This window comes from Ranitomeya imitator, chromosome 4 (assembly GCF_032444005.1).
Source record: "Ranitomeya imitator isolate aRanImi1 chromosome 4, aRanImi1.pri, whole genome shotgun sequence".
NCBI lineage: Eukaryota > Metazoa > Chordata > Amphibia > Anura > Dendrobatidae > Ranitomeya > Ranitomeya imitator.
In genome coordinates this window covers 188,041,372-188,051,360 of record NC_091285.1, presented here as the reverse complement: position 1 = coordinate 188,051,360, position 9,989 = coordinate 188,041,372, and the positions used below count along the sequence as shown (strand labels likewise).

The following is a 9,989-nucleotide window of genomic DNA, read 5'->3' as shown; positions in this document are numbered from 1 at the left end:
TTGATCGAACAGTACAGCAGGAAATCTTTTTATCTATTGTCTGCTGTTGTTGTCAATAAAGTATTTTGATATTTCTGTCTATATAGCAGGTGTGCACAATTTCATGCATTGGCCCTTTTTTCTTTATGACAATTTCCCTTCCATACATTAGAGGAAACATGTAGAAAGAGCGGCAACACTCACCATCCTTGTACGGTCTGAATCCTTTAAGTGCGGTACAACACCAGCATCTTCACGGCTCGAGATAGTGCAGGAAGGGAGGAGGTGAGCAGGATGTGACGACGGCCGTTTCGCTCCGACGGCAGCGCTTCCACGGGTCTAAGGTGTTGGGAAGTGGCATGAACATAAGTAGGTGGGTATGGAACAATAAACCCCTCCCACCCCACGCCCATCCCCTCCACCTAAAATACAGCATGTGCACAATAAAACCATATTAAAATCCGGGAACAAAAGGTGAAAACCCGGAGCAAGTACACAAGTCCTTCTGGTATTCCTAGATATAAAGCATCATGAAAATATACAAACAGTAAACATAATAATATAAATACAGAGGGTCCCTTGAAGACAACGGCATAGGTAGCATGTAAATACATGTAATTATATGAGTATTAACAATCATGCAGGGAGGCCAAAAAACATCTCAGGGAATTATAATAAAGGATGGTAAATCAACACAAGATGCTAGTAACGTGGGAGGAAGTCATAAAAAGACAGACATATCAATTTTGTCGTTCAGGCCAGCCAGACCCATTGCGCCTGGGCGCATGATCCACCTGGTCTCCTGCCTTAGTAACAATTTATGTACATCACCTCCCTGTGTCAGTAAGACCACCTTCTCAATCCCTGCAAAGGTAAGCACCTCCGAGTCTCCCCCATGTGAAGTCCTAATATGATCAATTAGTCTAGGTATGCCTATACCGGTCCGAATGGACCTAAAATGTTCCCTAAAACGGATACACATTTGGCGTATGGTCTTCCCCACATAAAACCTTTTACAGGGGCAGAAGACCACGTAGACCACATAATCGGTCTTACAGGAAATGAACTGTCGAACTATATGTCTAATTGGACCTATATTCAATACCTGTCCAGAAACGTGATACTTACAGGACAGACAGTGCCCACACTGGAAGTTACCCTTGGGTACTGATCGTTCTAACCATGTTGATCTAGGGTTAGAAATGTGATTACGGACCAGAACATCCCTGATCCGTGTACTGCGCCTATTGGAGATCAACAGCCCTCTGGCCGCTTTTTCTGAAAGATCTTTATCTCTTGCCAAAACGTGCCAATGCCTCCTGATTGCAGCCCTTATCTCCTGGTCCATTGAACCATAACAAAAACAGAAAGTGAACCGTTGTCCTGTATCCCCTCGTCTATTCGAGGTACTTCCCCGCGCCTGCTCATTCACTCGATCCACAGACCCCCGCAATAAAGCATCTGGGTATCCCCTCTCTCGAAATCTGGAATACAATTCTACCGACTGGTTCTCAAAGCCACTCTGGGTATTATTAACCCTTCTCGTTCGGAGGAGTTGGCTGTAGGGTAAAGACCGCTTGATGTGTGCAGGATGAAAACTATTGAAGTGGAGCACCGAATTCGTAGCGGTTGGTTTGCGATGAATGGAGGTACAAATATCTCCATCCTGGACCCTCACCTCCACGTCTAAAAAGTCCAAACTGAGACCACCGAACACCGACGTAAAAGCCATCCCCATAGAATTGGTGGTGTTCAAATACTGAACAAATGAATTGAACTCCACCTCTGCTCCACAAACAGGTCATCCACAAACCTCAGAAAAAGTTTTATATGCTTAAGAAATTTGTTGGCACTGGAATAAATATATTCCTCTTCAAATATTGCCAAATAAAGATTAGCAAAAGTACATGCAACCGGGGTCCCCATGGCAGTCCCGGTGGTCTGAATATACCAGGTATTCAAAAAGGTGAAAGCATTATGGGTAAGTATAAAACTCAACCCATGACATACAAAGTCAGTGAAGGCATGACCGTGGACGCAAGCGAGCATCACAAAAAGATGAAGCTGATGCAATTATCGTCGATGGACTCCAACAGGTAGAGGACATGTTTCGCAGTGAGCTCAAAGACCTGAGGCGGGAAATTACCGAGCTGCAAGCCCGCGAGTCTGTATACTCTGCTAATGAGTGGAAGCTACTTTTCTTATCCTATGCGCCTGTAGCACAAAATATCCCGGCACATAGAAACCTTATGTTTAGACAAAGACTGAACGACCTTCTTGAGGAATTTGTGGGCCCCCAGGAACCCGCTCCATCGGGAACAAGAAGAATGGACATGCCGGCCTACAACCCTCAATATAGAGGCCGGGGTGAAACGAGCGTGGAACCTCATAGACAATGTAGCAGTCCATCATACAGTTGGGCAGACAATACGCCCGTGCAGTACCAAAGTCTTTAGTACAGTTCAGTGTCCCCAGCCAGGTGCAATTACCGCGTTGCAAGTTTTGTTTTTTCATTTTTTTTTTTTTTTAAATTTCTATTTTCCTTTGGTTTTCATCTCTATGGGATATCATATGTTTAAACCTGTCTACCAACAGTTTGTTGGCAAAATCCATAACCATTTAGTAAACTGTTTCAAATTTAAGATTCTTGTATTACTTAAACTTTTAACACAACATAACTTTTTACACGACATCAGGTTAACCCCTTCCCGACCTGTGACACAGCGTATGCGTCATGAAAGTCGGTGCCAATCTGACCTGTGACGCATATGCTGTGTCACAGAAAGATCGCGTCCCTGCAGATCGGGTGAAAGGGTTAACTCCCATTTCACCCGATCTGCAGGGACAGGGGGAGTGGTAGTTTAGCCCAGGGGGGGTGGCTTCACCCCCTCGTGGCTACGATCGCTCTGATTGGCTGTTGAAAGTGAAACTGCCAATCAGAGCGATTTGTAATATTTCACCTAAAAAAATTGTGAAATATTACAATCCAGCCATGGCCGATGCTGCAATATCATCGGCCATGGCTGGAAATACTAATGTGCCCCCACCCCACCGATCGCCCCCCCCAGCCCCCCGATCTGTGGCCCGCTCCCCTCCGTCCTGTGCTCCGCTCCCCCGTCCTCCTGTCCGCTCCCCCCGTGCTCCAATCACACCCTCCCGTGCTCCAATCAAACCCCCCCGCACTCCGATCCCCCCCGTGCTCTGATCCACCCCCCCTGCACACCGATCCACCCCCCCTGCACACCGATCCACCCGCCCGCACACCGATCACTCTCCCCCATGCTCCGATCCCTCCCCCCCGTGCTCCGACGCCCCCCCGTGCCCTGATCTCCCCCCCCCTGTGCCCTGATCTCCCCCCCTTATACTTACCGATCCTGGCGGGGTCCGTCCGTCTTCTTCCCCGGGCGCCGCCATGTTCCAAAATGGCGGGCGCATGCGCAGTGCGCCCGCCGAATCTGCCGGCCGGCAGATTCGTTCCAATGTGAATTTTGATCACTGTGATATAATCTATCACAGTGGTCAAAATAAAAAAAACAGTAAATGACCCCCCCCATTTGTCCCCCATAGATAGGGACAATAATAAAATAAAGAATTTTTTTTTTTTTCACTAAGGTTGGAGTTAGAACTAGGGTTAGGGTTAGGGGTAGGGTTAGGGGTAGGGGTAGGGGTAGGGTTAGGGGTAGGGTTAGGGTTTCGGTATGTGCACACGTATTCTGGTCCTCTGCGGATTTTTCCGCAGCGGATTTGATAAATCCGCAGTGCTAAACCGCTGCGGATTTATGGCAGATTTACCGCGGTTTTTCTGCGCATTTCACTGCGGTTTTACAACTGCGATTTTCTATTGGAGCAGTTGTAAAACCGCTGTGGAATCCGCAGAAAGAAGTGACATGCTGCGGAATGTAAACCGCTGCGTTTCCGTGCAGTTTTTCCGCAGCATGTGTACAGCGATTTTTGTTTCCCATAGGTTTACATTGAAATGTAAACTCATGGGAAACTGCTGCGGATCCGCAGCGTTTTCCGAAGCGTGTGCACATACCTTTAGAATTAGGCTATGTGCACACGGTGCGGATTTGGCTGCGAATCCGCAGCGGATTGGCCGCTGCGGATCCGCAGCAGTGTTCCATCAGGTTTACAGTACCATGTAAACCTATGGAAAACCAAATCCGCTGTGCCCATGGTGCGGAAAATACCGCACGGAAACGCTGCGTTGTATTTTCCGCAGCATGTCAATTCTTTGTGCGGATTCCGCAGCGTTTTACACCTATTCCTCAATAGGAATCCGCAGGTGAAATCCGCGGTAAATCCGCAGGTAAAACGCAGTGCCTTTTACCCGCGGATTTTTCAAAAATGGTGCGGAAAAATCTCACACGAATCCGCAACATGGGTACATAGCCTTAGGGTTAGGGTTGGGTTGGAATTAGGGTTGTGGTTAGGGTTAGGGGTGTGTTGGGGTTAGGGTTGTGGTTAGGGGTGTGTTGCGGTTAGGGTTGTGGATAGGGTTACGGCTACAGTTGGGATAAGGGTTAGGGGTGTGTTGGCGTTAGAATTGAGGGGTTTTCACTGTTTAGGCACATCAGGGGGTCTCCAAACGCAACATGGCGCCACCATTGATTCCAGCCAATCTTTTATTCAAAAAGTCAAATGGTGCTCCTTCCCTTCCGAGCCCCGACGTGTGCCCAAACAGTGGTTTACCCCCACATATGGGGTATCAGTGTACTCAGGACAAACTGGGCAACAATTACTGGGGTCCAATTTCTCCTGTTACCCTTGAGAAAATAAAAAATTGCTTGCTAAAACATCATTTTTGAGGAAAGAAAAATGATTTTTTATTTTCACGGCTCTGCGTTGTAAACGTCTGTGAAGCACTTGGGGGTTCAAAGTGCTCACCACATATCTAGATAAGTTCCTTGGGGGGTCTAGTTTCCAAAATGGGGTCACTTGTGGGGGGTTTCTACTGTTTAGGCACACCAGGGGCTCTGCAAACGCAACGTGACGCCCGCAGACCATTCCATCAAAGTCTGCATTTCAAAACGTCACTACTTGACTTCCGAGCCCCGACATGTGCCCAAACAGTGGTTTACCCCCACATATGGGGTATCAGCGTACTCAGGACAAACTGGGCAACAATTACTGGGGTCCAATTTCTCCTGTTACCCTTGAGAAAATAAAAAATTGCTTGCTAAAACATAATTTTTGAGGAAAGAAAAATGATTTTTTATTTTCACGGCTCTGCGTTGTAAACGTCTGTGAAGCACTTGGGGGTTCAAAGTGCTCACCACATATCTAGATAAGTTCCTTGGGGGGTCTAGTTTCCAAAATGGGGTCACTTGTGGGGGGTTTCTACTGTTTAGGCACAACAGGGGCTCTGCAAACGCAACGTGACGCCCGCAGACCATTCCATCAAAGTCTGCATTTCAAAAGTCACTACTTCCCTTCTGAGCCCCGACGTGTGCCCAAACAGTGGTTTACCCCCACATATGGGGTATCAGCGTACTCAGGAGAAACTGGACAACAACTTTTGGGGTCCAATTTCTCCTGTAACCCTTGGGAAAATAAAAAATTCTGGGCTAAAAAATTATTTTTGAGGAAAGAAAACGTATTTATTATTTTCACTGCTCTGTGTTATAAACTTCTGTGAAGCACTTGGGGGTTCAAAGTGCTCACCTCACATCTAGATAAGTTCCTTTCGGGGTCTAGTTTCTAAAATGGGGTCACTTGTGGGGGGTTTCTACTGTTTAGCCACATCAGGGGCTCTGCAAACGCAACGTAACGCCCGCAGAGCATTCCATCAAAGTCTGCATTTCAAAACGTCACTACTTGACTTCCGAGCCCCGACATGTGCCCAAACTGTGGTTTACCCCCACATATGGGGTATCAGCGTACTCAGGAGAAACTGTACAACAACTTTTGGGGTCAAATTTCTCCTGTTACCCTTGGGAAAATAATAAATTGCAGGCTAAAAAATCATTTTAGAGAAAATAAAATTTTTATTTTATTTTCATGGCTCTGCGTTATAAACTTCTGTGAAGCACTTGGAAGTTCAAAGTCCTCACCACACATCTAGATTAGTTCCTTTGGGGGTCTAGTTTCCAAAATGGGGTCATATGTGGGGGATCTCCAATGTTTAGGCACACAGGGGCTCTCCAAACGTGACATGGTGTCCGCTAATGATTGGAGCTAATTTTCCATTTAAAAAGCCAATTGGCGTGCCTTCCCTTCCGAGCCCTGCCGTGCGCCCAAACAGTGGTTTACCCCCACATATGGGGTATCAGCGTACTCAGGACAAACTGGACAACAACATTTGCGGTCCAATTTCTCCTATTACCCTTGGCAAAATAGGAAATTCCAGGCTAAAAATCATTTTTGAGGAAAGAAAAATTATTTTTTATTTTCATGGCTCTGCATTATAAACTTCTGTGAAGCACCTGGGGGTTTAAAGTGCTCAATATGCATCTAGATAAGTTCCTTGGGGGGTCTAGTTTCCAAAATGGGGTCACTTGTGGGGGAGCTCCAATGCATAGGCACACAGGGGCTCTCTAAACGCGACATGGTGTCCGCTAACAATTGGAGCTAATTTTCCATTCAAAAAGTCAAATGGCGCGCCTTCCCTTCCGAGCCCTGCCGTGTGCCCAAACAGTGGTTTACCCCCACATATGAGGTATCGGCGTACTCGGGAGAAATTGCCCAACAAATTTTAGGATTCATTTTATCCTATTGCCCATGTGAAAATGAAAAACTGAGGCGAAAAGAATTTTTTTGTGAAAAAAAAAGTACTTTTTCATTTTTACAGATCAATTTGTGAAGCACCTGAGGGTTTAAAGTGCTCAATATGCATCTAGATAAGTTCCTTGGGGGGTCTAGTTTCCAAAATGGGGTCATTTGTGGGGGAGCTCCAATGTTTAGGCACACGGGGGCTCTCCAAACACGACATGGTGTCCGCTAACGATGGAGATAATTTTTCATTCAAAAAGTCAAATGGCGCTCCTTCCCTTCCGAACCTTACCATGTGCCCAAACAGTGGTTTACCCCCACATGTGAGGTATCGGTGTACTCATGAGAAATTGCCCAACAAATTTTAGGATCCATTTTATCCTGTTGCCCATGTGAAAATGAAAAAAATTGAGGCTAAAAGAATTTTTTTGTGAAAAAAAAGTACTTTTTCATTTTTACGGATCAATTTGTGAAGCCCCCGGGGGTTCAAAGTTCTCACTATGCATCTAGATAAGTTCCTTGGGGCGTCTAGTTTCCAAAATGGGGTCACGTGTGGGGGAGCTCCAATTTTTAGGCACACGGGGGCTCTCCAAACGTGACATGGTGTCCGCTAAAGAGTGGAGCCAATTTTTCATTCAAAAAGTCAAATGGCGCTCCTTCCCTTCCAAGCCCTGCCGTGCGCCCAAACAGTGGTTTACCCCCACATATGAGGTATCAGCGTACTCAGGACAAATTGGACAACAACTTTCGTGGTTCAGTTTCTCCTTGTACCATTGGGAAAATAAAAAAAATGTTGCTAAAAGATAATTTTTGTGACTAAAAAGTTAAATGTTCATTTTTTCCTTCCATGTTGCTTCTGCTGCTGTGAAGCACCTGAAGGGTTAAAAAACTTCTTGAATGTGGTTTTGAGCACCTTGAGGGGTGCATTTTTTAGAATGGTGTCACTTTTGGGTATTTTCAGCCATATAGACCCCTCAAACTGACTTCAAATGTGAGGTGGTCCCTAAAAAAAATGGTTTTGTAAATTTCGTTGTAAAAATGAGAAATCGCTGGTCAAATTTTAACTCTTATAACTTCCTAGCAAAAAAAAATTTTGTTTCCAAAATTGTGCTGGTGTAAAGTAGACATGTGGGAAATGTTATTTATTAACTATTTTGTGTCACATAACTCTCTGGTTTAACAGAATAAAAATTCAAAATGTGAAAATTGCGAAATTTTCAAAATTTTCGCCAAATTTCCGTTTTTATCACAAATAAACGCAGAATTTATTGACCTAAATTTACCACTAACATGAAGCCCAATATGTCACGAAAAAACAATCTCAGAACCGCTAGGATCCGTTGAAGCGTTCCTGAGTTATTACCTCATAAAGGGACACTGGTCAGAATTGCAAAAAACGGCCAGGTCATTAAGGTCAAAATAGGCTGGGTCATGAAGGGGTTAAACAACATAACTTTTTACATGACATAAGGTAACTTTTTGCACGACACCAGGAAGACTTTAAATTATTTTCACACGTATCTGTCTTGCCATGGGACATGGCCTTCATGTGTGAAGTAATGTGCAAATTGATCACGAATCCTCATTATTTGTGCTGTAGACCGAACTGCATTCGATTCAATGCTAATGAGGTTCGACTCACAATCATCGGGGTCTACCACCTGGGGTTCATGTCTCGCCACAAAATTATGCAGACAGATGCACGCCTTCACAACACGGTCCACATTTTCTGGTAGCAGTTGCATGCAGGTTAGTAAAATCCGCCATTTTAATGTCAAAATCCCAAAGGCACACTCCACATAACGTCTTGCCCGGCTCAAGCGATAATTAAAAATGCGCCTGGTGGAGTCTAGACTACGGCTTGAGTACGGCTTGAGGAGATTTTGTCCTAGTTGGAACGCCTCATCACCGACTAAAACATAGGGCAAACTTGGGCCTTCGGTCCCCGGAAGAGGTCGTGATGAGGGTATGTTGAAACTTTGGCTGTACAAACATCGGCCCATGTTGGAGTCTCTGAAGACTCTGGAATCGTTAGTCCGGCCATAAGCACCAATATCCACAGCAACAAAACGGTACCTGGCATCCGCAATCGCCATCAATACTATAGAAAAGTATTTCTTATAGTTATAGTAGAGGGATCCACTATGCGCAGGTTTCTGAATCCGAATGTGCTTGCCGTCCACGGCACCAATACAATTGGGGAAATTAGCCACATCCTCGAACTGTTGGGAAATCGCTAGCCACATTTCTGATGTTGGCGTTGGTAGCACAAGTGGTTGCAAGTTGTTCCAAATGGCATCACAAGTTTCCCGAACAAGTTGGCAAATTGTTGACTTCCCAAGTCTAAACTGATAATGCAGTGACGCAAAAGATTCTCCGGTAGCCAGATATCTGTCGACATTCAAAAAGAAAAAAAAATTAGGATTTTAATGATCATCTAAAAGGCTAGTTACAATAGAATATACAATTGCTAAATGAACATTAGGCCACACGATACCGAGATCTAGTCTTTGTCAATAGAATGATAAAAAAAATGTATAATTACCTCACAGTCACTACTAAACGTTGCTCCGCACAGATGCTTTCACGAAAAGTGCTGCGATGATGATGTATCTCATCCTTCACATGTGAGAGCAGAACATCAAAGGTCTCAATGGACATCCGTAGATAGCGTTGGAATTTGAAGGGATGATCCCGAAGCTGCACATACAGGGTGTGAAAGGCACCATATGTATTCCGCAAGAAATTCACTTCGTGGATCCAATATCTCCTTTGCGAACTACGCTTTCTCTGCCGAAGTCGCAACCGCATCAAGCGAAATCTAACGAGCTCAGACACAAACATCTTGCTAGCAGAAGTTCACTCAATGCTTTCAAAATGGAGAATGAGTCTGTGCCCACACCCGACAGTGACAAAAGGGAAAAAAAAAAGAACAACTTTATTGACAGTGACAAACGGAGCCAAACGGATACTTCGTAACGGACATCAAAAAGAAAAAACGCGATCACATGCGTTAACGCTAGCGTTACCGTGACGACGAATTTTTACATATTTTGGCTCCTTTTCTGTACATGCGTTTAACGAATCCGTTTAACGCCATGTACTTGACGCAATGTGAACCTAGCCTTACCATCCAACTGTATAACCCCTTCTGCTGTGATCCGTTATTCTCCTTGTATTCTGACCTTGGAACATTACCCGACTACTCTTTTGTCTCTTCCCTCTGTTTATGATGTATTTTCCTGGTATCTGACCTTGGACTCCTTGACTATCCTGACTCACGGCTTGGCTGGAAAAAG

The 9,989-nt window shown here is 45.0% G+C and overlaps 1 protein-coding gene across 1 annotated transcript; it reads right to left on the bottom strand.

Annotated features, from left to right (window-relative positions):
* Window positions 1-8,201: 8,201 nt before the first annotated feature.
* LOC138674474 (uncharacterized) lies at window positions 8,202-9,507 on the bottom strand. The gene is made up of 2 exons (XM_069762312.1): window positions 9,236-9,507; window positions 8,202-9,081 (listed from the first exon to the last, which is right to left on the bottom strand). The coding sequence occupies exons 1-2, from the start codon at window positions 9,499-9,501 to the stop codon at window positions 8,202-8,204; spliced, it is 1,146 nt and encodes a 381-aa protein (XP_069618413.1). The 5' UTR covers window positions 9,502-9,507.
* Window positions 9,508-9,989: the final 482 nt, after the last annotated feature.

Excerpts from the sequence above, each read along its gene's own strand:
- LOC138674474 (XM_069762312.1), bottom strand. The coding sequence starts at position 9,501 with ATGCGGTTGCGACTTCGGCAGAGAAAGCGTAGTTCGCAAAGGAGATAT. Across the intron at positions 9,082-9,235 it reads CGTTTAGTAGTGACTGTGAG|ATATCTGGCTACCGGAGAAT; the intron begins GTAATTATACAT and ends GAATGTCGACAG.